At 38.0% G+C, this 27,436-nt stretch overlaps 1 protein-coding gene across 1 annotated transcript in view; it reads right to left on the bottom strand.

Annotated features, from left to right (window-relative positions):
* The window catches only part of gbe1a (glucan (1,4-alpha-), branching enzyme 1a), a 235,988-nt gene that overhangs the window by 155,975 nt on the left and 52,577 nt on the right, over positions 1-27,436 (bottom strand). Inside the window, exons 4-5 of the mRNA XM_017681944.2 lie at positions 13,392-13,517; positions 5,536-5,671 (exon numbers count right to left, since the gene is read on the bottom strand). Of these exons, the coding sequence (XP_017537433.1) occupies positions 5,536-5,671; positions 13,392-13,517 (262 nt within the window). The remainder of the gene's footprint in view (positions 1-5,535; positions 5,672-13,391; positions 13,518-27,436) is intronic.

The following is a 27,436-nucleotide window of genomic DNA, read 5'->3' as shown; positions in this document are numbered from 1 at the left end:
TGATGGATACATAAATGCACATAAACATGAGTGGACTTGAAAATAGTACAAAAACAACATATCAAATGCTAAAACTGAACTTTATTGTTTCTTGAAAAATGTATGCCCATTCTGAATTTGAAAGCAGCAAAGCGTTCCAGAATAGTTGGGGTGGGGGCATGCTTACCACCGTGTTGCATCACCTCGTCTTTTAACAACACTCTGTAAGTGTTTGGGAACTGAGGAGACCAACTGCTGTAGTTTTGAAAGTGAAATGTTCTCCCATTCTTGCATGATATAGTATTTCAGCTGCTCAACAGTTCGAGGTCTCTTTTGTCATATTTCTCGTATCATAAAGTGCCAAATGTTTTCACTGTGTGACAGGTCTGGACTGCAGGCAGGCCAGTTTAGCACCCTAACTTTTTTACTACAAAGCCATTCTGTTGTAATATGTGCAGTGTCGTTTGACATTGTCTTCCCAAAATAATCCAGGCCTTCCCTGAAAAAGATGTCATCTAGATGTCAACCTATGTTGCCAAAACCTGTATATGTCATTTAGCATTAATGGTACCTTCACAGATGTACCAGTCACCAATGCCATGCACACTAATGCTATACCATCTTGAATACTGGCTTGTGAACTGTGAACTGATAACAAGCCGGACGGTCTTTAGCCCAGAGGACACAGGGTCCATGATATTCGAAAGAACTTCAAATGTTGATTCTGTGGACCACAGATCACTTTTTCCAGTGCCACCTGTGAGTGTCTAAATCTTTTAATGATATTATGTTCTGGAGATGATGAAATCCCAAGTTCTTTGTCATTTTACGTTGAGAAACGTTATTCTTGAATTATTGCACATTATTTCCTCACACAGTCTTTCACAGAGTGGTGAACCCCTCCTCATCTTTACTTCTGAAAGACTCAGCCTCTCTGAGATGCTCTTTTTCTAGCCAGTGATGTTACTGATCTGCTGCCAATTAAACTCCAGGTTTTTTTCAATCATTACACAACTTTACCAGCCTTTTGTTGCCCTCATCCCAACTTTTTTAGAATGTGTTGCTGACATCAAATTCAAAATGGGCATGTATTTTTCAAAAAACAATAACATTTCTCAGTTTCAACATTTGATATGTTTCCTTTATATATTGTTTTCAAATAAATATATGTTGTAAATGATCTGCACATAACTGTATTTTGTTTTCATTTATATTTTGCACACTGTCCCAACTTTTTGGAAATGAGGTTGTAAAAAAATACCTAATCTGACCGTTTAATACTGAACATGATGGTAAAGCTCCATTCACATTGCAGGCAAAAGTGTCCCAAATCAGTTTTTCTTTACAACTCATGAAAGATTATATTCCTTTAAAATCGACTAAAACTTCATAAAGCATACATGCTACATAAACTACAGAACCAACTGTTACAAGTTGTTTTTCCTCTTTCCTTTAAATACTGCATTTCACTGCTGTCAGAAGAAAAACTTGAACCTCCATTTTTGTCGTTTTTTTGTTTTTGACATAACTTGAAAATGCCTGTTTACATTGTATGTAAATTTCACAAAGAATGAACCAAAAAAAAAAAAGCGCTTAAAATTACTTGGAAAAAAGTCCGGTTCCATTGACTTACATCAAGAGTAAAGTATATTTTTTCCTTCTCCTGTAAAGTTACCATTTAGGAGATACTAGGTTTTCCTCTCACAACAGCGATTTACTGCTTTTAGTGCTTCTGTTCTGTTCTTCAGATGAAAGGCTTTGTAACAGAACACTCATTATTTGAAGATTTGGAGTTTATTTTGTTCAACAAAAAGCCTGCAGCTAATAATGATAAATAATAATAATAAAATAAACCAAAATTCACTACTAAAGACTCAAGAATGGACTTGCACTCATACCCTGAGACCCGTGAACATCTCTGAGGTTCACACGGATCAAATCTCTTCATCTGGTGGCATATACTGGCATTTGACACTGAAATTGCTTCTTCTTCACAGCAAGTTACTTTCTCTGATCAATCTCTGCAAATAAAATAAGCACAGAAATGTACCATTTTTACTCTTTACTGTGACATTTGTTCAGTTTTGGTTTCTTTGTCCTCCAAGGTTAAAAATGCAGATAATGTAAACAACAAACCCAAAGATGGGATTTTTGGGTCACTTTTACCAGCAATCTGAATGTAGCCCAACTTTGATCAGGGCTTCTTTTACCTGCTCAAACTGAGATAAGATTTCGTGTTCATTTATTTCACCTTTATTTATTCAGGTGGAGAGACTGAAAAGTTTCAAGAGAGAACAGGGACCACAGAACCTTCAGCCTTACTGCATGCAAGGCCATGCAGCATGCAGCTGGGATCTAACCTACATTCCCAATTGATTGAAGACTCATTGGTAGAACTAAGCATCTAACCTTTCAAACTATAGCAGGATTTTGGTGTTACTGACTTTGCAAAGCTGCCTCTTTTTTATAGCAAAACCTGATTTATGTTCATAAATACCTTGTATACTCTCCACATACACCAAGAACACACAGCATAATACATGTGGAGCTCCACTTGTTCGTAGCTACCCTGGTGCTCTGCCAACCCAGCTAGATCTGATCTCACATTTCAGTTTATTAGCTAATGTTACAACTCCATTTCCAAAGAAGTTGGGACGCTGTGCAAAAAAATAATAACAGAATGCAATGATAATTGAAAATCCTACAAAGGCAACAAATAAAATGTTGAAACTGGGAAATTTTATTGTTTCTTGAAAAACATTTAAAATTTGATGCTAGCAACACATTTTGAAAAAGTTGGGAAAGGGCAACAAAATACTGGTAAGTTTTTGTAATGCTAAAGAAATAACTCGTGAGACATCGCACAACTAAATAGGTTAATTGACAACCAGTCAGTAACATGATTAGGTATAAAAAGAGCATCTCGGAGAGGCTGAGTCTTTCAGAATTAAAGACAGGGAAGGGTTCACCATTCTGTGAAAGACTGCACAGGTAAATTGTACGCCAATTCAAGAAAAACATTTCTCAATGTAAAATAGCAAAGAACTTTGTAGTTTCATCATCTACAGTGCACAATATCTTTAGAGAATGCAGAGGAAAGAACAAGGCTGAAAATCAGTATTGACTGGCTGTGATCTTCTGGCCCTCAAACGGCACTGCATTAAAAACAGACATTATTCCATAGGAGAAATCACTGTATAGGCTCAGTCTATGGACACAGTTCATCACTGCATCCACAAATGCAAGTTAAAGCTCTTTTATGCAAAGACAAAACACATCCCTGATAGTATGAGGGTGCAATAGTGCACACGCCATGGGTGACTTGCACATCTATGAAGGCACCATTAATACTGAACAATATAATTAGGTTTTGGAGCAACATATCCTGCCATGCAGATGACGTCTTTTTCAGGGAGGGCCTTGCTTATTTCAACAAGACAATGCCAAACCACATTCTGTATGTATTACAACAGCATGGCTCCACAGTGAAGGAGTCCTGGTGCTAAACTGGTCTGCCTGTAGTCCAGACCTGTCACCGACTGAAAACATTTGTTGCATTATGAAAAGAAAAATACGAGAGATCCCGAGCTGTTGAGCAGCTGAAATCCAGTAATTGGTCTCCTCAGTTTCTACACATTTACAGAGTGTTGTTAACACAGTGGTAAAATGATCCCTTTCCAAATTTTTTGGAATGTACTGTTGGCATAAAACTTTAAATGAGCATATATTTTTCAGAAAACAATAAAATTTCTCAGTTTCAACATTTGACGTGTCATCTTTATACTGTTTTCAATTAAATATCATAAAATAGTGCTTAAATGATTTGCACATTATTGCATAGGTTGAAGTTGCATTTTTAGTTAAAAGAACATTTGTGTAACTGCGCTTAAAGCAAACATCTGGTGTTCTGTAAGTATTTGTTTCAACAGTTCAAAGGGGCCAGAAGCATGTTTCAGCTGCCACTTAGAGGCATGGCACACAAATCTGGATCATGCGCAATATATATTACACACAATATAAAGGCTAACAGGCATTTTCAAATTATGTCAAAAACAAACAAAAATGGAGATACGAGGTTTTCGTCTGACAGCAGCGATTTACTAAGCAGAAATGATTGCCTTCTCTAGTTCTTCTTTGCCAGGATGCCACAATACATATTTCTTGCATTTCTTTAAATAGGAGCAGGAAAATGCACCCGATTTTTCTCAACACAGAATAGCATAAAATCTTTCAATGCTGCTGCCATATTTTTGAGTGCTTTTGAACCCCATTTATAGCATCAGCATTCAACAGCAGTAATGCTTGTGTATTACTACTCAAAACCTTTTGACTGTAGAAAAACAAGAATATACTTGAAAGTTTTAATGGAACAGATTCTTCTACTTTTTCAAATATAAGGAACTTCCCATATAAAGGGATAGAAACATGTTTATTTTTTGCTTTTGCCATTTAGCTCCATTCCTTTTTTTATAATAATGAGGGAAATAAGAAATGGCCAGCCTCCCCTTAAACTGGCTCTGTCCTTTTTCTTCTACACTTACATAAGGTTCACATTCTGTACTCAGGTTTGGGTCTGCTGTTCCAACTTTTGTCTGTTTTGATGTCAACAAATGACAAAAGTATCATATGTAAAGACGTTTGTTCCTTCTGTAAAACAAGACTTTATACTCAACAATAACTTTTCATTCAATTGCAATCAAAACAATATTGTAACGTTGGACAACATAAACCACATTTAGGTTCCTTTTCGAGAGGACATGTGCCTCTTAGTAGCCTTCTGATTGCAATGCCTCACGAGCATCTAGAGGCCAGCGACAGCCAATAGCAGATCACTACAATATATCTATTGTTCTAAACATGATTGTTGTATGGATTGAAAGTTTGAGAGAATGTTTGCACTGGTTTTAATGAGCTACAAGTAAGAAATAATTTAACAAAACATAAGAAGAGCTGTTTTAAGGCATATGTGCTATATGCACTTACGTGCACCTAATAGAGTTGAAACATATCGTCACTGTCCATTGAAAACCTCCATTGTTTTGCGATTTTAACTTTTCTGCATCATTTGAGCTCTACAGCTGTCCTTTACATTGTGTGAAAATTTCATGATCATTGGACCAATAGAAATGCTCCAAAATTGCTTAGAATAGCAGCCTTTTCCATTCATTTGCATTGAAAGTAAATAACGTTTTAGCCTTCTCCTGTAAAGTTACTATTTTAGAGATACTTGTTTTTCGTTGGACAGTGACAATATGTTTATTCAGTCATTCCAAAAGGTTTTGTTCTTTCCACCAACCCATTCATGAAGCAAATGTTCAGTACTTTTCTGAATAAGAAAGACTTGATAAGAGTAGAAGCATTAAAAAAATAAGTTCTGTGAGTGAGTTTGCTTTGCTTCTGCAAGGACAATAAATACTGTACACTTTATCCAGTACAGGCTGAGTGCCCACAAATGTCCGGCAGAGAGGAGTACACACCCCATGTTCACATACATTCCCTCTCTGCTCACTCTGCATGGTGTGTATGTGTTGTGTTTCGTCTGGTTTCATCACTCACCCAGATCTTTAACGCGGGGCAACACGTCAAGGGTAAAGTTCTTATAAGAGGCGATCTCCTCACGGGGCGAGGCAATGCCCACGTGAGCCTCATAGATGCGCAGGCAGCGGGGCCGCAAAGGTCTCTGGTGCTGGTGCTGAGAGTCACAAAGAGGAAAACACCAGTTAAACCAAGTGAGCACGCTACGGTTGGGCTTTGATGAGCCCATAGCACACAGCCTCCACACTGATCTCCACCCGCTGAGCCAGTGATGCAACCCAACTCAAATATCAACACAAGGGAAGAGAGAAAGAGTTTAATAGAGCAGTCGGCCTAAAGGCTGAGATGATTTTAGAGCTGGGTAGAGAATCCTACACCCTTTCAGAAATAAGAGCAAGCACTGCTACGTCTGAGAAATAATGACTCAGGTAACAGTAAAAGTACCTTTTCAGTAAACAATTTAGAAGAAGTACAAATTGGAAGATAACAGAAGTACTAATGACTTATATAACTGCAGCAGAGGTATAAAACAGGAGCTGAAGGCTTTATTCTTACTTTTGGTCTAAAATGAAATGATAAACCTCAAAAGTAAAAGGTGTGACCAATTACAATGCAGTACAGATACTGAAACTTAATGAAATGAAACAAAATTAGAAAGTATTACTATTTGAAATCACTCACGTAACATATTAATCCACTTGGTATAAAACACTACAAAAATGAAGGTAATATAAAACATTCTTTGCGTGAGCCGACACCATATTTTCCCTTCTTATACCGATACCGATATCTCATCCTTGAGTACTGGCCAGTACAGAGTACCAATGCTGATCTACCTAACTTAACTAGCTTCTACTTTTTAAATAAAAGTGCTAAAGGATAAACCAAGGCTAAACGGTCATCACACCAAGGGTCATTACCCCAAGAGTGCAGTGGTTCCTTCCTTATTTCTCAGTGATCTTCATGTCATCATTAACAACCTGGACCAATATTAACTCATACCATAACGAACTATACAGCAGAGGATAAGGGATTAAATCAGCTGTTGAGGTAAGTGGGTCCCATTCACATGTTTTACACTGTTTGTATGTTGTGTTATGTATCATCAGCTTAGGAAGAAGTGCAACTGGTGTATCACCCACTGCCTTTTCATGAAACACTGGCATTACAGATTTTGCCATGAGCAGGTTTATAGTTGCTGGTCAACCCGCACCACCAACACGTTTCTAAATTCCGTCTACTAGTGCACATGCATGTGTCAGTGTGCTTCAGCATCAGAGAATGTTTCATGGTATGGGTCTTAGGTATCAGTATCCCCATCACTGAAACTGACACTGCCTTTCAGTGCCAGTATCAGTGCCAATACCAAAACAGGATGGGTGCAACTCTACTGTGTGATGTCATCGATAAATCTTTTTTTTTTTATGGTCGTCATCCATTGTAAAACCTTTTTAATGGATGGTTCTTTGGAGAACCAGTTTTCTAAATGAGACTCATGAGAGTAAAGTAAATTTTAATGTTTAAAAGAACGTCCACATTATGTGTACTCTAAAAAAAGATGGTTCTTCAAGAGCTTTTTGGCAAAGAAAATGGTTCACTCAAAGAACCCTGTCCATGAATAAAGGGTTCTTTGCATCATGAAAGGGTTCATGAGATTGATGGAAAATGTGCTGTACATGGTTCTATATTGAACATTTTTGAAAAGGGTATTTCTATTATAGTGATGTCAAGCTTGTAATAGTAGAAGGACCCTTTTGTGCCTACATAGTTCTACACAGAACCATCAACAGCACATTCTACATCAATCTGAAGAACCTTGTCATGATGCAAAAAACCCACACAAAGTGTTTTTTGAGCATTCATGCTTCTATATCGAGCCATTTTCTTTGATAAAGAACCTTTGAAGAGCCAACTTTTTTAAGAGTGTGATGGTTCAAGGAAGAACTCAAATTTGGTAAAGAACCCTTACACTGTGTGAAGTTTCCTTAAACCTTTAAAAGGTTCTTCACACTCACAAGTCTCTTTTTCAGTCGTGCTATTAGTGAACCAAACTTGATTCTTCAGTGGCACTACTTAAAGAACCTTATATATATATATATATATATATATATATATATATATATATATACACATGTATATATATATATATATATATATATATATATATATATATAAGTATACATAACTGGCTACTGTCCAGATTGCAAAGTAGGGCTGAACTATGTTGAAGGGAAAAGTCACATTCGCACGTTTGCATTTTGTTTTCATTTACATCTTGCAAAGCATCCCAACTTTTTTGGAAAAGGAGATGTAGACACTAAAGGGTATTTTTAGATATTTTATTCAATAAATTTCAATACTTTTGAAAACAGTAAGTTATTAAAGGATAAATAACATACCTTGAAGAAGCAGTACACTATTCTAGAGAACTACTGTTGATGTTGGAACTCAATAGCAAAACAAATACCCGTCTCCCTTCAGTGCTCCTTTAGAAGCTCCGCCTCCCAAATTCATGGGTGTGCATTGCCAATGACACTGGACTAGCTAACTTGCTAAGCTGCTGCACAATTTAAGGTGGAATGGGAAAATGCGAAAAAGGCTGCCAACTTCAGCCTTGTCAACTTTGAGGAATATTGAGAGTAGGAATATTTGGAAGGTTGCTTTTACCTGAATGTTTCCTACTGTATGTTGCTATCTTGCATACAAAAGGCTGTCTTTGTCTTTGGGGGAGGGCAAAAGAAAATGTGGGGAGGGCCAGTTTTTTCCAGAGGACAGAACAAACATGCACACATGGCTGGACCTGCTATGAAACCAAACTACAAAGAAGCTCAGATTAGAGCACACACAGAGATGGCATGACATTCTCTGCTCAGGATGTCATTACTCCACTAAATCTTCACATAGAAAACAGTTATTTGCTTCTATATTCATGTTTCAAATGCCATATGTAGAACCTTTATAAAATCATATTTGCAATATTTTTTGCCAAGTTATTGGCTTCTCTCTCTCTCCCTCCCTCCCTCGCTCTCTAAGTCTTTGAAATGTGTGCTATTTTGGCTGAAAACGTCATTATAACTTTATAACTCTTACTGTAGAGATTTCTCTACATTTGTCATTTTAGACTTTTCAACTATTCTCATCATTCTGGAAGCAAGTAAAATGTCTTATTTGTGTGAAGTTGCACAGGACAAGCATATTAGTATAAATTTACACATATTTCTGCAACTGAACTGATTTAATGTGGTTGAAATCACTGATTCCAAATGTTTGAGTAGTAACAGTCGTGCATATTGCTACATACTTCAATTTCAAAATACTGTCAAATATATTCAAATTAGTAAAACTTCCATGAACATCTATGAACAATAAGGAAGTAAAATCACATGATAAAGCAAACACTGACTTGTTAGAGGCCCATTTGCAGGTTGAGAAATTATTATTGCAAAGGCTGCTGTTGCAATAAAGATAAGAAAAATGTAAAACAACACTCAGAACAAACAAACAAACAAAAACACACACACAAAAGCACATTAGAAAGCAAAGTAAATGAAATAAACTAATGAATAACCCCCACCCGAGTTATTCATCTAAAACACTAATGACTGTCAGCAAATATGCTCTTACTCAGTCACCCATATGCACCGGAACATAACTGTGGGAATGAGCGTTCTATTGAGTACATTCTGCCATGCACTGAATGACTCAAAATCAACCACAAATGTGCCAGAAAAATGTCACCGCAGAAACATTAATCCATATTAAAGCTGCGTGCACTGTAAATGGTTCTTGAGTGAAACGAAAACATCAAGAGGGCAAAACCAACTGTTCAATCTGTGAGGGCTGTTAAACGCGCTACTCGAGTCCCATTACACACACTGAACAAGTGTCGTCATTAGCGCAGGCGTGCTTTCGGCATGCTAATGGCTAATAATAAATGTATGAGCTCTAAGCAGTGCTGTATCTTTAAAGGCGCTCTCACCAGAGTGCTCAAACAGAACCACTCAATACAGTCATGAATCACCAATAGAGGAGGGTGCTGACCCAGGACTGTCCACTGGTCTAACTATCTTAACAGGGTAGATCACAGCGGATACCTTCATTCATTCTTTTTTGCATACTATATTTCATTATTCACTTAACCTTGTGGAAGAGTATGTGTGTGTGTGTGTGTGTAAGTGAGAGAGAGAGAGAGCGAGAGAGAGAGAGAGAGAGAGAGAGAGAGAGAGAGAGAGAGAGAGAAAGAGAAGACAAGAAAAGCGAGAGAGAGAAATAGAAAGAGAAGGAGAGCATGAACGAAAGATTGAGATGAGAGAGGACAAAGAACAGAGCGAAAATAGGGAGAAAGGGCAAGAATCAAAGAGAGAGACAGAAAGAGGGAGAGACAGAGACCGAGAGTGAGAAGAAAGAGAAGAGATAAAGAAGTAGTGGAAAAGAGGAAAAAGAAGGAGAAGAAAGAGTGTAAGAGAGACAGAAAGAGGGAAAGTGAGAAAAAGGAAGAGAAAGAAAAGAGATAGAGCATGTGTAATAGACAAAAAGACAAAGACAAATTGAAAAAGGAGAACATGAAAGAAAGACTGAGAGAGAGACAACAGAGTGAGAATGACAAGGTAGGGAGAGAGAGAACAAAAGACAAACAGAAAGAGGGAGAGAGAGAATAAGAGAATGAGAAGAGAGAGGAGAGATAAAGAAGGAGTGAAAAAGAGAAAAAAAAAGAAAGAAAGAAAAAAAGATAAACAGAGAGACAGTCAAAAAAGAAAGATGGAGACAAAAAGAGAGAAAGAAGGGGAGAGGAGATAAAGAGAGAAAGAGAGAGAGAGCAAAGACTAAGAGACAGTGAGAACAGAGAGAGGAGAGATAAGAAGAAAGAGAAATAGAAACAGAAAGGTAAGGAGAAGAGAGAGTACAAGACAGATGGGAGCCTGAGAGATAGAAAAAGAGAAAGGAAAGAGAGAGGGAGTGTGGGTGACAGACAAAAAGAAAAAGAAAGAAAAGAAGAGATGAACAAAGCGAGACAGACAAGAGATAGACAGAGACAGACAGAGAGAGAGACAGAGAGAGGGGGGGTAAAGAACGAGAGACAGATAAAGAGAAAGAACAAGAGCGACAAAGACAGAAAGAAAGCGAGAGAGAGAGAAACAGAAAGAGAAGGAGAACATGAAACAAGGGTGGAGAGAGATGTGAGAGCGACAGAGTCAGAGTCAGAGACAGTGGAGATAAAGAAAGAGTGAAAAAGAGAACACGGGGAGGAGAGAGAAGAGATGGTGCAAAAGAGATGAGGAGAATGAGAGAGAGACACAAAGGAGACAAAGCAAGAAAGAAAAGAGAGAGAGAGAGAGAGAGAGAGAGAAAAAGAGAGAGAGAGAGAGAGAAAGAGAGAGAGAGAGAGAGAGAGAGAGAGAGAGAGAGAGAGCGGAGCTGTCAGTGCTTCATGATACTGTGTGAAGAACTCTCTGATGGGCTGAACTTTAACATGGCCAGGTTGATTTTTTCCATTCATGTATTGATTTATTTATTGCTGATGTTCAATAAAGCTGCAATACTTGATCAATACTTGATCAATGGTTACCACAAAACACATCTGCAGGCTGAGCATGGGTTGGTCAGTTTATGCATTGAAGAAGATACATTTTGTTCTTGTGGTCAAGTGAATGAAAAACTACCGTTTGATATATTTCATCTAAATGACAATCCAAACACTCGTTCTGTTGACTGAAGCGTTATTTAGTTATTTTATCCCCAGAAGGCTCACAATAAATGCACGGGTCATGCGTCTAATTTCAGAACATCTGAATGTATCAAGGTACAATTTTCACAGAACATTTCCACTCGACATCTTCATAAGAGTTTTATGACTTTAAAAAAACGCCTTGGGGAAGTATACAGAGGAGGAAGTGATGAAGAAACCCTTCTTTCAGTGTTGCTGGAATCCTTTAGAATGAAGTACATGATCATTAAAAAACATGCTATCTTTAGACATAAATAACAAAGACGTAGCTGGAAGCTCTTCAGTTTTGAAACCAAAGTACTTCTACGGTGTTCACATGTGCACCCAAGCCCCATTAACCCCCATCATAAGCCTGTGAAGAGATGTGTTATTGTAGAAAAAAAGCAGTGACTGACAGCAAACCATCACACACACACACACACACACACACACACACACACACACAGATACACAAATGGAGTTTACACAGAACTGCCATCTCTCTCCTCCATGTGTGTTTATCTGTCTTACCTTATGTGAGCAGTAACTTTAAACAATGCGGTTGCCACTGTGTTGTGCTGTGTTGTTCAGCTGTGTTTTGTTTTTTGCTGTCCTATGCTAAGTTGTGTTTTGCTGCTGTGTTGTTATGCTGTGCTAGATTGTTCTACGGTGTTGTATTCTGCTTTGTTCTGCTGATGTGTTGCATTGTGCTGTGCTGCTGTGCTATGCTGCTTCATTGTGTTATGCTGTGCTGGGCTATGTTTGTAGGATACACCCCAGGCAGGTCACCAGTCCATCACAGGGCAGATAGACAGACATATACACAGTCACACAGAAATGAACACCTAGGGGCAATTTAGCATGTCTAATTAGCCTGACCGCGTTGTCTTTGGACTGTGGGAGGAAACCAGATACCCGGAGGAAACCCATACAAACAGGAGGAGAACATGCACTAGACATAGAAAGGACCCTGGTTGCCTGGCCAGGAATCAAACCCAGGCCATTCTTGCTGTGAAGTGACAGCACTACCCACTGTGCCACCATCCCACCCTGTAGCAAATACAATTATATTTTATTTTAATATCCCATTTTTCAATCTTTATACCTTTTAACAATTATAAAATGGAAATTTTACAATTGCTTTACTTCCATATATGGATTGCATTGACTGGAGGCTGCATGTTCTACGAAACGGAAACTTTAACATATTTCACCAGCTTTTCTTTTTCAGAAAAAAGTGCAGCTGCAGTGATAATGAGTGGATAATTGTATAATTAAGAGTAAATAAGCTGTTAACTGAAAAAGTCCCTGAGTTACTCTAAGTTAATAATTGTCATCTTAGTGAAAGATCCAGTGCTCGAGATCTCACTAGGTTTATTAGCACCCTATGATACCCAATTTCTTATTCTGAATGTTAGCTTACATTATCTAAATTAGAAAGTGAGGTGGTCACCAGAGAACACATAGGTAAAATCTTTGGTTTAAAAATCTGTTGGTTTTTGGTTTAAAAAAAGCTGTTCTGGTGTGTGTCACATCTGACGCCTGCCATTCTCCTCTCCGCTGTCGCTGTCTCCAGAATACTAGACATCTCTTGATCCTTTGACATTTTTATGTTGGCCATTTTGTATATATATATATACCCTGCATTTGCACATGTTCTTTGCGAAGTCTTGTTTGGTGTTTCAACAATTCTGAGCATTTATGTTTCTGATTTGGTTTTCTGGTATTTTGACCTTGCTTTTTGGTTTGTTATTGACTACTCTTTTGGATTTGCTCCCTTTGAATTTGTCTGCTTTCTGTGGCCTGCTTTTCTGGATTTCTGACCCTCTGCTTGTTATTACCTACTTTGCACCTGGAATTAAACTTGCACTTGACTCCTGCCCCTTGTGAAGCAGTTCATGACAGTGTAGTAAGTGTTACAGGTTTAATAATGGCTGTTGTGCTTGTTCTCTGAGTGAGAACTTTAAACTGGTGCCCTGTCAGTTGTTCAGCCCCTGCTATTTAGAATTTTTAGTGCATACAACAAGTGGTTCCCCTTCCACAAATTACAGTCCACAGTACACAGAGGAAGGTCACTCTGTTTTCAGATGCCTTCCCAGATATTTGAAATTAACGTTTAGGCAAACAATTGGCCTTCTCTACAGACCAATAGACCTCTGTCTTTTACACTCACCTTATAAGGATGTGGAGGGTCCCAGTGAATCCAGTCGTACGTTACCGAGTCCAGTGTCTTAGTAACATATTTTGCCCAGGGGGAAATCCGAAACAAATACTCTCCATCTTTAGTCTTGATCACGAGCTGCACACAGAGAACAAACAAAAGTGCATGTATTAATATTCAAAAGACCAGAATCATAATAAGTCTATAAAAAGAAGTGATTATGGTAATCCTATGCAACTTAAAGGTTTAAAAATAATTATAAGGAAGCAGAAAACTCTATAGCATAAAGAATAGAAATGTTATAAAATCACATTTTAGCAAACTACAAATTATAGATTTGATTTTATAGATTCTGTGATGTCACAAGCTCATCCATTCATGCTGAATTTATATATGTTTCAGCTTTTCTGAATGAGGCACAATACAGGGCAGCCAATCAGAACAGAGGTCATTTACATACATCAGTCACTCTCAGTCACATGAGGTAACAGTAATCAGCCTGTTTAGTTAAGGGATAAAGAAAGGCTGGAAAATGGCCATGTAAAAATTAATCATGACAAATAGTATTAATATTTTTATTTTATTATTAAAATATAGAAATAAAATAGAAGAGACATTTAGGATGTGGCCTCTGAGGCCCTGAAATGTTGAATAAACCATCTAAAAATATATTGTGGTGTTTAGGTAAACTGACATTTTCTAAGCTGTTATTGTTTATGAAATAACAAAAAAAATGACAACAAGTGATTCTAATCGGTTATGTACACATGTTCATAACTCGTAATACACCCAGTGTTTTTACACACACACACACACACACACACACACACACACACACACACACACACACACACACACACACTTATTAATATTCTACTTCCTTCTCTCTGCATCTCCCCTCCTGACATCTCCTGACCTCCAGCGTCTCCATAGGCTCACCTGTTTCCCTATAGCATGAGGATTGAAAGTACAGTGCAAACTAAAACAACATCAAACCCCAAAACAGCTCAATACTGCTCACACACTGAGCTGACACACATACAAATTCTAAAGCACCCCTTGTCAAATGACAAGTTTGGGTGATTTTTGAAAAGAAAATGAGTAACACTTCATCTACTGATGCACATTTTAATGCACAATTCTTGTCTATTAGCTGAATTTAACATGGTGTTTAATATAGAGGAAAAAACAATAAAATGGCCTGGGCAAACGTTATGGCCTATTTTAAATGTGTTATTTTTGCAATATGTTAAACTCAGCAAATAAACAGAAATTATGCAGATATTAACAGAACATTTCCGTTTTCTATAGAGGATGTATTAACTTATTTGAAATTTGACTGTGCATTTTCAAACATTTACATTATTACAGTAAAATCATGTCTCATTGTGCTCAGAGATACTGTACATTAATTACTGTCAAGTTTTTTTTTCTTGCGTTGGCTACGTAGAAACAACAAGCAAGCTCTTTCATTTCTTAGGCCTTGAGGAACTGAACTGGAGACACAGCATGTCAGATTAACTGCTAATGCCATTAGGAACTGACGGTGGAATCAACCAATCATATTCTCATGTACAACAGATGGAACCTATTTTGTGAGGGAAAAATCTCTAGACCTAGAAGTCTTCAATACATCACTGACTGTAAGTCGTAGTCTAATCAGTGCATTTCAGTCAGACACTACAAATAGAAAACAGCCACAGCTCTACGTCAAGGCTTCTTAATGAAGAAGTCACTATAAAACAGCTATTAGGAAAAAAAGGTTAATATGTAACATGTTTCAAATTGGAATGGAATGTATTACACAAGCTTCACATGCCTGTGTTTAATCTTGAAAGGCCAAACAGGGTCATGTGAATTGCCATTAACTTACTAGAATCCCATAGGGGCGCTAGGCCAGAGGTGATTTTTATTCAGGAACAGCTCTGTAAGCTTTTAAAAAATCACATTCAGTTTAGAGATTATCAATCAATAATGTAACGGAAACTCTTTTGAGTCGTCACCCTGACAATGGTCATAACAAAAGCTCATAGCTTTCAAATGGTAACTTTATAGCAGAGGATAAAAATCATCCATTATTTGAATGTGCAAGAAGTGGAGACAAATTTTATTCCAATAAATTCTATCTCCATTTTTATCGGTCCAATCATCATGAAATGTTCACACAATGTAATGGGCAGAGGAAAAAAAGAGGATTGATATGACAGTGTTAACATATATAAAACTGATGTGGCACATGTCCTGATAAGATATAAAAACAACCATGCATGTGTGTGTATTTTGTGGAGGGGTCTTAAAGAAAACAATGCACTTTAAGAAAGTCTCTTGTTGCTTTCCATCTATCAAGGGCAGCAACAGGACTGTCATGGATCGATAGCAGATCGAGAGAAGCATCAGGTCAGGGCGGTGGAGCATTCACCTGGTCTCAGTGAGCACGTTCGTGCACTCTCACATAGAGCGTCCCGCTGAGATTGCCATTACATGTCACTGGACGGAGCAGAAACAAACAGGCAGAATGAGCAGCGGTACGACGAGAGATTGAGTGAGACTGTGTGTGTGTGAGTGTGTGGGGTGATCAGTCTAGCGTGCAACAACAGAGCCTGCAGTCTGACAGGTGAATTTCGCCCGCTGTTTAAAGTGGGCCAGACAGGGTTTTTTGTGGATTAGCTGAAGTTTAATTTAGAACGGTGGGTGGGGGTGATCCCTTTCCCATTTAGCACAAGAATAGAGTTCAGCCGGGCATTTTTCAGTGTCAGTGCAGCGTCAAAACTCTAATTAGATTTTACTTCCATCAAAGCTCTCCCGCCCCTTTTCTAAGAGCCAGGCAGAAGCAGCTGTGTGCAGCATGGCAAACATGTGGCTGCTTGCAATTAGGGTTGGCACTTCTCACTTTTTTCATACCCTCAAACTATATTACTAAACAGGGGTGAGGTTGAGGGTGGGAATGTGTCTCCCACCAACAGAAATAACACTGATTCCATGTATCTGGAGATTTCCACAAAAGTCTTTGCTAAAGCTTTGTAAAACATCATAAACCAAAAAAAAAAAAAACGCTCAACCCGAGGACACATTTTCAGTCTTCTACCTGTCAATCAGCTCATCAGAAAGCAAAAAAAGGCTGATGGCAGCTGAAGAACTCACACTAGCAATTTAGATAAACAGAAAACATGGAGCAATATTTAAAATCTTCAATTTCTCACCAACCATCAATCTAACAACAAACACTGCTACGTCAACCCTTTAAAAACCCAGGCTTGTTATGTCCTAAAGCTGCAGTCATCATTTTTGCCTTCAATGTTGCACTGAGAAAAGGGGCATGCCCGAGTCAGGGGTGGATCATGGTTTTCGAGGCCCCTGGTCTTTGGAGGTCCATCACACACCATCAATTACTCATAATAAATAAATAATATGACAAATAAAAAGTGAGAATAAACAATATTAACAATCAAGAGTGTGCCCACATTGACAACATTTCTTTATTTTTGCCTTAAAAATGTGTCTTAGTATTAGTTTTAGTAGTATTCTGTCATCACTGTAACAGTTCTTGTGTAAGATGTGAATAAATTTCATTAAGATTTCTTCACTTTGTCTTTCAAGCCAAACCAAGGCAAGCCAAACCAGAAGACATCTTGCGCACGCTAAACAACATTTCTTGTGTCAGTAATAGCGGAAAACAGAAATCAGCTTGATAATAAAACATGTTCTGACTAGGTATTTCACTTTTTAAAACTGAAAGGGCAAAACCTTTTTCTTCTTCTTCTTTTTTTAATTACTCATTATTGGTATATTAGTTAACTAGTGGTCAAGACAAGTGATCATTTTCACACACCATGAATAAACATAATTACACCACCCAGCTTCCACTCTACTTCCAATAACGTATTATCAGTTCTCACACCCGTCAAAGAGTCAGTATCACTTTACTACATCGAACGGCATTTCTGGAAAGCATCATTGAGCAGCCACTTTGGTAACAGCGGAGAGAGAGAGAGGTTAAAAATGACAGTCTCTCTATCACTGAACTATTCAGTTGTTTAATGATGCTTTTGGTAAATGGGTCCCTAGTCAGGTCAACTTAAGTTTGAGTCAAGCTTCTGCATGGCCTTTTTTGTTGTTCTTTTAAAAACATATTTTAAGTAGTCTTAAGAATATCTTTAGAATTTTAGAATCTTTATGAGCCTCATTTCCTCCCCTTATTCAGTAATCTGTCAAATATTCTGATACTGTTTCATTGTTTCCGTAATTTTATGGCATTAGAGTGACATCACTGCACACCTGCTTGATTGTGAGAAAACAAGAGTTCCTGAATTTAAATTCCAGTAATATCTCAGCCTTCAGTGCTCTCAATTCTGTTGAGAAGGTGCCCCAAACCCCCTACTCCACACTTGCTTCCCAGTTCTTAGCCTGTGGGTGGAAATGTGTGGGGAGTCAGAATTGGAAAGATTTTTTTTTTCTGACTCAACATGTATTTTGCAGTACTTGGATGCAATACTAAAAGTATGTTATAATGACTTTCTATTAAGAATAATAAAAAAATGTAAAGACATGCAGAAGGTTACCTTCAAATTTCAAGCTGACCTCACTGATATTTTTTCAGCGTTCGTACAAAAGCACATTGCCGGACAGTATCTTTGTGGTTATGGTTGAAAGTGAGAGCTTCTCTCCCTCTCTGACAAAAACACACACACACACACACACATAGACACACAAACACACTCTCTGCACTCTTCCTCTTCCCCTTGTGCACATATTCAGCAGCCTCAAATTCCTCTAAACTCCACTTTCTCTGACTCTGCTCCAAGCTCTGTTTGTACCAGTATTTTGATTTCCCTTGAGAATGTGACTATATCCCACCTGTCTGCAGCTCCTGTACCCTTCAACAGAGAGAGAATGAGAAAGAGAGAGAGAGAAAAAAAACACAGAATAAAACATGGCCTTTCTAGAGACTCAAATCCACCGGGGCGCCTTATTGATCACATTCTATCGGCTGCTAAAACGCTCTGAGCATCATGAGTTCCCTCTCCCTCTCTCACTCTCTCTCTACTTATGTGAATACAGGTGTGTGTGTGTGTGTGTGTGTGTGTTGTTTTCTTTCCTTTTCCCGCACTTTTCTAAGACACGTTGAATATCAATATCACTACACAGGTAATAAAATTTTAATTAATGAATAAATTAGATTTCGGGGGCTTTCTGGGCTTGCTGAGAGAATGCAGAAGTGGTTTAAACCCACACAAACAGCAGCTTTCTCATTCCTTCAGAGCCAAGCAGGGTGCCACGAGTGGGAAATTCATTAGGCTCCATTGATTTAGCCCCCACCAGAGAGCAGCTCATAAAAGATTGCGAGTGGGCTTTCACCCCGGCACGTGTGTGAAATAGAAGTGAACAGAAGGCCAACCTGGACTGACCTTCACTGACTCTCTTTGTGGAACAAACAGTAACACCACGACACCTCAGATGTGTATTTCAGCTGTTTATATATCGTCACTGTCATGACGTTTAAGTTATATTAATGGGTAACACTTCACAGGAACTAAATGTATGTGAAACATTCACAGTATAGTCATATACAGTTAGGTAACACTTCATTACAATTACACATTTTAAAACATCATTAAATATATTTGTTAATGAACAGTGAACATGTAATAAATACAAGCAATGAATTAAAAACTTTTCAGGGAACAAATTCAATTACCGTATTGCGTTCATTACTGGTCTCTTTCAACAAGCTTTCATGACTAATAAAATGACACTTCATATTCTTGTAGGCATTACATAAAATGAATCATTAAATATTCGCTAACATTGCATAAAGTGATCATGCTAAATGTATGACAATGCAATTTTACAGTCATTTTACTGTAAAATTCATTAATACTGCAGGACCACATGTGAAAGTAGGCTTTGCCATTTGCCTGAATTTGAAACCAATCATTGAACTTCTATTATGAATGCATGAGCCACAGGTAACCCCTGACTGCAGTGCCAAACATCCAAAGCCAAAAGAGGTGGATTAGGATAAATGTTTGTTATCTGTATTGTAGTAAACACTTAAAATTGCTAATGTACTTTGCAATTCTGACTCTGCGTACAATGACTTTTTTCTCATTTTTGCAATTGTAATAAAAGGGAATGTTTGACAAACACAAACTTACATGATTTTCCACTTATCCCAAATGCAGTCAAGGTACAATGGTTCAAACCCAATTCCAAAAGAATTTGGAATAGTATGTGAAATGCTAACAAAAACAGAAAGCAATGATAAGTGAATTGTTGGACTTGTATTCAATTGAAAATGGTACAAAAACACAATATTTAATGTTTTACCTCATTAACCTCATTGTTTCTTTAAAAATACTCTAGCTGTGCAATCTTATATATATTTCGTTGTTGTTTTTTGAGCTTGATATGACACACATCCCCCCCCCCCCCCCCCCCCCCCCCCCCCGCATACCACAACAGACCTTGGCTTTTGAACTTTACACTAGCAATAATCCGGATGGTACTGTACTTCTTTGGACTGGATAATATAACCTCTATTAGTTCCATTAACAAACTTTGTGCATCAGTCCATTTCAGATGAGTCCCAGCCCAGAGAAGTTGGCAGTGTTTCTGGAAACTATTGACACATGACTTCCATTGTGCGTGGAATGGTCTAAACTTGCATTCATGGTTGCAGCAAAGGATGGTGTTTATTAACGGCAATGTGTCAAAGTACTTTTTTGGTGACATCAATCACAGGAGCAAGCTGGTGGCGCCTAAGGGATCAAAGGTCATGGACATTCATTCATGATTTTTGGCTTTTTCCATTACACACAGAGATTTGTCTTTTAATCTTTTAATGAAACACTTAAAATTTCTGCAATCCCTGGCTGAGTATTGCTCTTTTTAAAGTGTTGGATTTGCTGCTGATGCATTTTTTTAGGCAAAGTGGTGAGCCTCAATCCATTTTAAAATGTTTTATTTTACTCTCTGAGTTTTTATGTTTGGTCGGCAGAAAAGCTAAGAGAGTGTACTCAAAAAATCAAGTCTCCCTGTAGTTTTTACAACCACATTATCTGCACAAAAGAGCCTTAATCATATATGTTTGAGCCTGAATACAGACATGAAGAAATGTGCTGGATACCTGACCTCCTAGCTACATATGGTATGACAGGAAGTGAACACAACATAGACAGAGAAACAGTAAACAACACTTGCCTTAGATTAACATCTATGGTGTCCTCCTTAAAAATTTACAGTTGTAGATTTACAACACATCCCTCCCAGAGTTTGAAGCCAGAACCAGAAAGTGGGATTTTTTGCAGCCCATAATGTAGTTTAAATTTTAGCTTAGACGCCATTTTACTAAATAATTTAAATGTTAAAAGTTTATAGCTTATCAACATAATGAATAACTGAAGCAGGTTTATGAAATCGGTAGGATGACTACAGACCTCCAGCGCTAGCACAGTAGCTCAGATTCTAAGAATTTAGATGCCAAACATGTCTTGGCTGATTGACTCTATTTGGGTGAGTGAGAGGAAATTGTAAGTTTTCTTTATTCCTTTAACTTTACAGAACTAAAGGACACTAACTAGCATGCTTACTGCCAATCAAGTGGGATCAGGTCAAGTTTTACCAACTAGATTTTCTATTCTGCAGTCAAGGACTCTCTCTCGAATACAAACTGAAAGTAAGCAATCAGCCTATTTACCAAATTGTTTTTTAAAATGTAAAATAAAATACAAGAAGTGTGTCAGATGATGAACAATTTGATAAAATGTTGAATACAGAAGGCCTTGCAGAAAAGTTATCTTCATGGTGTTTGAGAAGATATTTTGGGCTTGGTGTCATTCGAATAGATAGTGTGTACAGGTTCTTACAGTCTTCATTTTTCAAAATTATTTCACAAATTAAAGGTCTTAAGAAGTATTAATAGGCATTGTTTAAAGTTTTATGGATTTATTTATTTTTGACATCACACGACATCATGAATGCAAGAACATCATCTGCCACTGAGATAACATGCACACATCATTATAAGTATCTCTAATAACTGTATAGTTACACCTCAATAACATGTGTAACAACACTACAAATGATTTAAGCACTGTTACAGATGGATTTCAGAAGTACAGACTGTAATTACACATGTGTATTAACTTCAGTTTTACCTCATGTATTCTTTTTGATACACTACATATCAGAAGTCTTTTTTACATAATATTACATTTATGTTTTACATAATTACTGTGGAATTACTGTGTTGTAACAAGGTAATCTAAGCACCTAATATTAATTACCATTCTATAATTACCACTCTGTAATTGCATTGTACCTATATAACAATTTAATTTGATACACGTGTGTAATTACATAAGGTGTACTTCTGTAATCCATCGGCAACAGTGACTAAATCATAAGCAATTTCATTATTGATTGCATATGTTGTTCACGTTACTAGTTATTAGAGACACTTAAAATAAAGTGGTACAGAGTAACTTAAATATGAAGTGGCATTAAAAGTAGTATGAGAAAGTATGAAACTTTACTTGAGGATGCCTGCAGACACCCTGAACAACCTTTTGACATTGAGCATCACTATTAGCACCACTGGCCATGCATGCCTTATTCATGTGAATGCACAGCGCAGGCTGCAATAAAAGTTGCTGCCGATGTTTTAAGATGATTCGCATGTGAATTACACAGTAGACTGTAGCTGCAGGAGATTGTGGACCACGGGTGAATGAAAATAGCAGTATGTGAAACAAGGTGATGTTATTGAGCCATTTGGGTTAATACAATCTAACCTTGGGGCTAAGCTATAGGTTTGCTTTGTTTATTGACAGACCAGTTCAATTTCATCAGCCTTGAGATGCACATATAAAGTGTCTGCACACTGTTAGAGCAGGTATAAAGAATTTTTTCAATGTATATTATGAATCAGAAGCTTAACATATGTAAGATACAGCTTTGGTCCAAGATACCTTTAAGCACCACATGCAATACCTACTGCAATTCTGATAAAGCTTTATTCTTGGAATGAAGAAAAACTGTAACAAAGTAGCCTGGAAACACTTTAGTATGGGGGCATTATAAAACATTGCAATGTGCAATGCCTAAAAGTTCTAAAGCCTTAAAATCAAGTAATGGGTACAGGCTACTACCTTATTCATAAGGTATTATTCATAAACAATAACTAAAATGAATGAAGCATTTTCCTAATCATTTTCATTTGTGTACTAAACATCAAAATCTTTTGCTCTTGTTAAGTGTCCACTATTCTGCCCTTACTAAGCCTTGTCAAGGTAATAGCTTGTAACAAACATATCAAGCTGATAACTCCTGATAACCATCTGCTTATTACTACTTTATTAAGCAGTTAATTAGGGTGAAACAAGCATTTTCCTAAGCACTTTCATAAACTCAATTTCATTACAACTGCTCCAGAAAAATATTTCATTTACCACTGTTACTGCTTAAAAACTTTGTGCTTTATCATATAAGAAATAGCTTTTGTTCCTAAAGAACCTTTCAATAGATAGTTCTTTATTGGATAGCATTTGTCAGTTGACAGTTGGGTTTCGACAGAATTCTTTAATTATTTGTAACTGAGATGTTAGAGTGTAAAAGCTGAAAGAACATCCAAATTTCAGCTTTCACACTCTAACATCTCAGTTACAATTAAATAAAGAATTCTGTCGAAACCCAACTGTCGACTGACAAAATGCTATCCAATAAAGATATACGTGATCAACTAGTGTACAGATATTCAAATTATCAATGATTTCCACACAAAACTCTATATAAACTCACAAAAAACTCTACAGTGACATCAGAGCTCAACAGAACATCTGCCACAGTAGTAGGCAATTAAGTATGAACAATTTTTAGTTGGATTAAATTTTTAGTTTTTACTGTATCTGTTAAATTACTGGTATGTTAGGCACGTCCTCTTTTGGCTTCACGTAGTTATTAGACTGAATTTGACTTGTAATATTTAGTGAAGTGTTAGCCAAATATTTTTGACAATCTACAAACCATTTACAAAGGAGCAATTATATAATAATAATAATGATAATAATAACAATAATAATAATAGTAATAGACAAACAGGACCTAATATGTCTTGCCTGTTAGAGATGAAGAAAACAGAATGAAGGTGTAAAATGGATCTAGACTCATTTGTTGTTGGGCACAGCAAGTCCCTAATAGACTGTGCAATCAGTGCACTCTGCTTATAGGAGGCAAGAGCGCAAGCCATGCTGCTCCAACCAGCCGGAAGAGTACGAACAGCAGTGGGTCTATTGTCAGTAACCAGAGGACCTGCTGCTAGCTTTTCAGCAAAGCACAAAAGGAACCAATACTAGATTACATGCTACTACTTCAGAGAGAGTGAAGGCTGAGAGAGACACAGAGATGGGGTGAGAGAGAGAGCGAGAGAGAGAGAGAGAGAGAGAGAGAGAGAGAGAAATAGCAGATGGAAGTAGTGTGAAAAGAGCACAAGACTCCAGGCTAAACCTCAGCACTCCCATTACGCGGGTCTTAAGCCTTGGCACTTAAAGCCATTTAAATGGCCCCTTGGACCACATGGGAAAGTGTGCGAAGCTGTGTGTGACAGCCAGGTGCATTTAAAAACACAGCAGTCCAGAAGCAGGGCTCAGTCTGCCCACCTGTCAGTCACCCAACAGAGAGGGATTAAACACCAGGACTTCAACTAGTGACCATTTACACAGAGGACACACACACACACACACACACACAAACACACACACACAGACTAATACACTTTAACCTGGACTCTTTCTTGTCACACAGTAGGTCACTTACTGTAATTTCTCATACACCTCTCTTCTGAAAATTACATTTTTTCTTCAAACCTGACATCCCGATTACTGATATTGGGGTTTGGTCATGATTAAACATTACTGGTCAGGTTTTGGTCAGGTTTGGGCAGAACTGTATCAGTCTACTGTTGGATTCAGTAAGACATTTGACCGTCTATAGTCAGGTTTTGTTAGAATTTTATCATTCACCACTGAGATTCTCCTCAAATTTGATCAGTCTACAATTAGATTCCTCTATCAGCTGACGGTAGGGATTAGCTAGAATTCTGTCAGCTGACGGTAGGGATTAGATAGAATTCTGTCAGATGACGGTAGCGATTAGCTAGAATTCTGTCAGCTGATGGTCGGGACTGGATAGAATTCTGTCAGTTGACAGTCAGAATTGGATATAATTCTGTCAGCTGATGGTTGGGATTGGATATAATTCTGTCAGCTGATGGTTGGGATTGGATATAATTCTGTCAGTTGACAGTTAGGATTAGATAGAATTCTGTCATCTGATGGCAGGGATTAGATAGAATTCTGTCAGATGATGATCGGGATTGGACAGAATTCTGTAAATTGACAGTCAGGATCAGATAGATGCTTTCAGTCAACAGTCAGGACTGTACAGAATTTTGTCAGTCAGTGGAAGGGATTAGATAGAATTCTATCAGTTGATGGAATCGGGATTGGATAGATTTCTGTAAATTGATAGTCTGTATTGGATAGAATTCTGTCAGTCAACAATTGGGTTTGGTATGTAAGCATGCTGCTGTGGATTGGGTCTGATGTTATGGTTATAAAAACGGTTATTTGGCTTAAGCACAAATAAACATCATGTTTGCAATAATATTAGGTACTACTCAATGCTGGGCAAAACCCAGAAAGTGTAAGCAACACAGATCCTTCACATCAGATATTACAAAACATCTGTAGCAGAGCTAAACACAGACAACACAGATGTACAACTAATGGACTGGTCTTTGTGTAAAAACAACAGTGGTATTAAGGTTTGGCTCAGGTTATGCCTAATCTCCTCTCAAAAAAGTATCAACCATATTTCTGAAGAACACATCCATATTCCAACACAAGAAAGTGGGGGAGTCATGACTCATAGTATCAGCATGCTCACCAAGCCTATAAATGAGTGCTCCCTGAAACAAGCTGTCTGCTGCCCCATTCACCAAACTGCTCTAAATTCAGGAGTAAAGGTCACATGGTAACTTCTTACAGTAATATGCACCACAGGAGAGCACATGAACCTCCTGTTGCCTTCTTTCTCTCACCTGGTCACACATTTGAGTGAGCAGAGAACTTGACAATGACTGATGGGATCATGGGGTTCGATCTCCAGCTGAGAGCTACTGCCATTGCGCCCTTGAGGAAGCCACTTAGCCCCTTGTTGTTTCAGAGGGAAGCATCCCTGCAGTTAGTTAAGAGCGCGTCAGCTAAAACATCTAAATTTAAATGCAATTTAAACATGACAGCAGTGTTCTTGTATGACTGCGTCTCACCATCAATCAACACCTCCTGACAGAATGAGGTTCCACAAAGCATTGAGAAAGAAAAGCACGGATTTGGAAGCAGAATACAAAGGAAGAAAATCAGCAGGTGTGAGCGTGTGCCTGAGTGTGTTTTTGTGGAGCGTGTGGCAGCAGAGACAGCACAGCTGATGCAGCACTAATACAATTAGAGCAGCCTCCGGCGTCCAGGGGAGACACAATGCTGGGCACTAGCGCCGTGCTACGGCAAGCTGGGTAGGACACATCAAGTAAAGCCAACTGCAGCAAATGGAGACCTGTTGGGCACTCATGTTCCCATCTGTCTCAATCCCTCCATCAACCCCAAATTAACCCTCACCGCCAAGTCAAGCTGCTCCACCACCCAAAATGGCCACCCAGGCCAGCCAATGGCCTGTGGCCGTCAGAGAGCGGGCAGTGAGTGTCCATTCTGCTAACAGCCTTTAATCAAGCCACAGACACTAAGCATTTGATCCAGTAAAGTCTGTCCCACAGGTGTTTGGAGCTTTCCCAATTGCTTGAATTCGTTTTTATGAATTAGGCTTGAAACCTACTCAAATTACAGAAGATACAGAAACACACACCACACAACAGAGGAAACACTGGTCAACATCATGTAGCAGCACAAAGTGCACCTATACCTAGAGTGACCGTACATTCTCTTTCTCCAGGACAAAAAACATTCCTAAATTGTCTAAAATGTCTGGCATTTGCCTTCAGATCAACAGTGGCTTTCTACAATGTGCCCCATGCTACCCTCCTGCCCCCAATGTCCAATAACGTGGTCACTTCAGCTATATCATGCACTTTAAATGCATTACACTTTTAATGTTATTTAAGCAACAGAACATGAGATGCAGTGTCTTCTTGTGAAATAACATCATGACCTTGAGTGTTCTATTATAGTTATATAAATTATTTATTTATATTCTAGTTATATTCTAGTTATATAAATAAAGCAAGAAATAAAATGCTGGCCAAGCTTTAGAGAGAAACTGTCATGCACCTGTTCGTCATTTCAATTATTACTATTATTTTTTATTAACAGGGCACACTGTTAGGGTAGATCAGTATAATCGACCAGCACGCTTACAAATCTGCTGTTTCCAACTTGCCTTGTTTGGAGTAGCTACAACAAGAGAGTACAGCTCAGCAGTGTGACACTTTAAATGGGAATCTCAACATTACAAAGCTAATCTTTGGGTTGAACTTAGCAGCACAGTGTATTAAACAGTGGGAAAATTCAACATTATGTTGACGTTTTGTAAAGGTTGCCAGACCTCACAACAGTTTCTATGTAAAAATGCATTTATAGGTGGAGCATAGATATTTTTTCTACTTAGTCAAACATGGATCAGAATGTAATAAAAGAGGACCAGACTTTTACTGGACATTTTGCAGTCTTTTTAAATACTATTGCTGTCATTTTCAATAGCTACACATAAAGGATGCTTTCAGTTTTGACATGAAAGAATAATTTTGCTTATAGGATTATTTGCTTGAGTGCACATGTATGTCTGTAGCACAGGACTCTACATTAAGATTTGCATTGGCTTTTCTTGTCAAATGGATATACGAACAGCGAGAATGAGTTGTTTTGCATAATGTGTTCGTGTTATGAGGTTGGCACGAGTGCTCCGAAAACGTGGCCAATTCTGATTAAAGTAGGTGAACTGAATTTTATTCCATATTGTGTATTTAAGGGCCTGATGTGGAGGGTGGAGAC

Source organism: Pygocentrus nattereri, chromosome 18 (assembly GCF_015220715.1).
Source record: "Pygocentrus nattereri isolate fPygNat1 chromosome 18, fPygNat1.pri, whole genome shotgun sequence".
NCBI classification, from domain to species: domain Eukaryota; kingdom Metazoa; phylum Chordata; class Actinopteri; order Characiformes; family Serrasalmidae; genus Pygocentrus; species Pygocentrus nattereri.
This window is presented reverse-complemented; position numbering and strand designations above follow the sequence as displayed.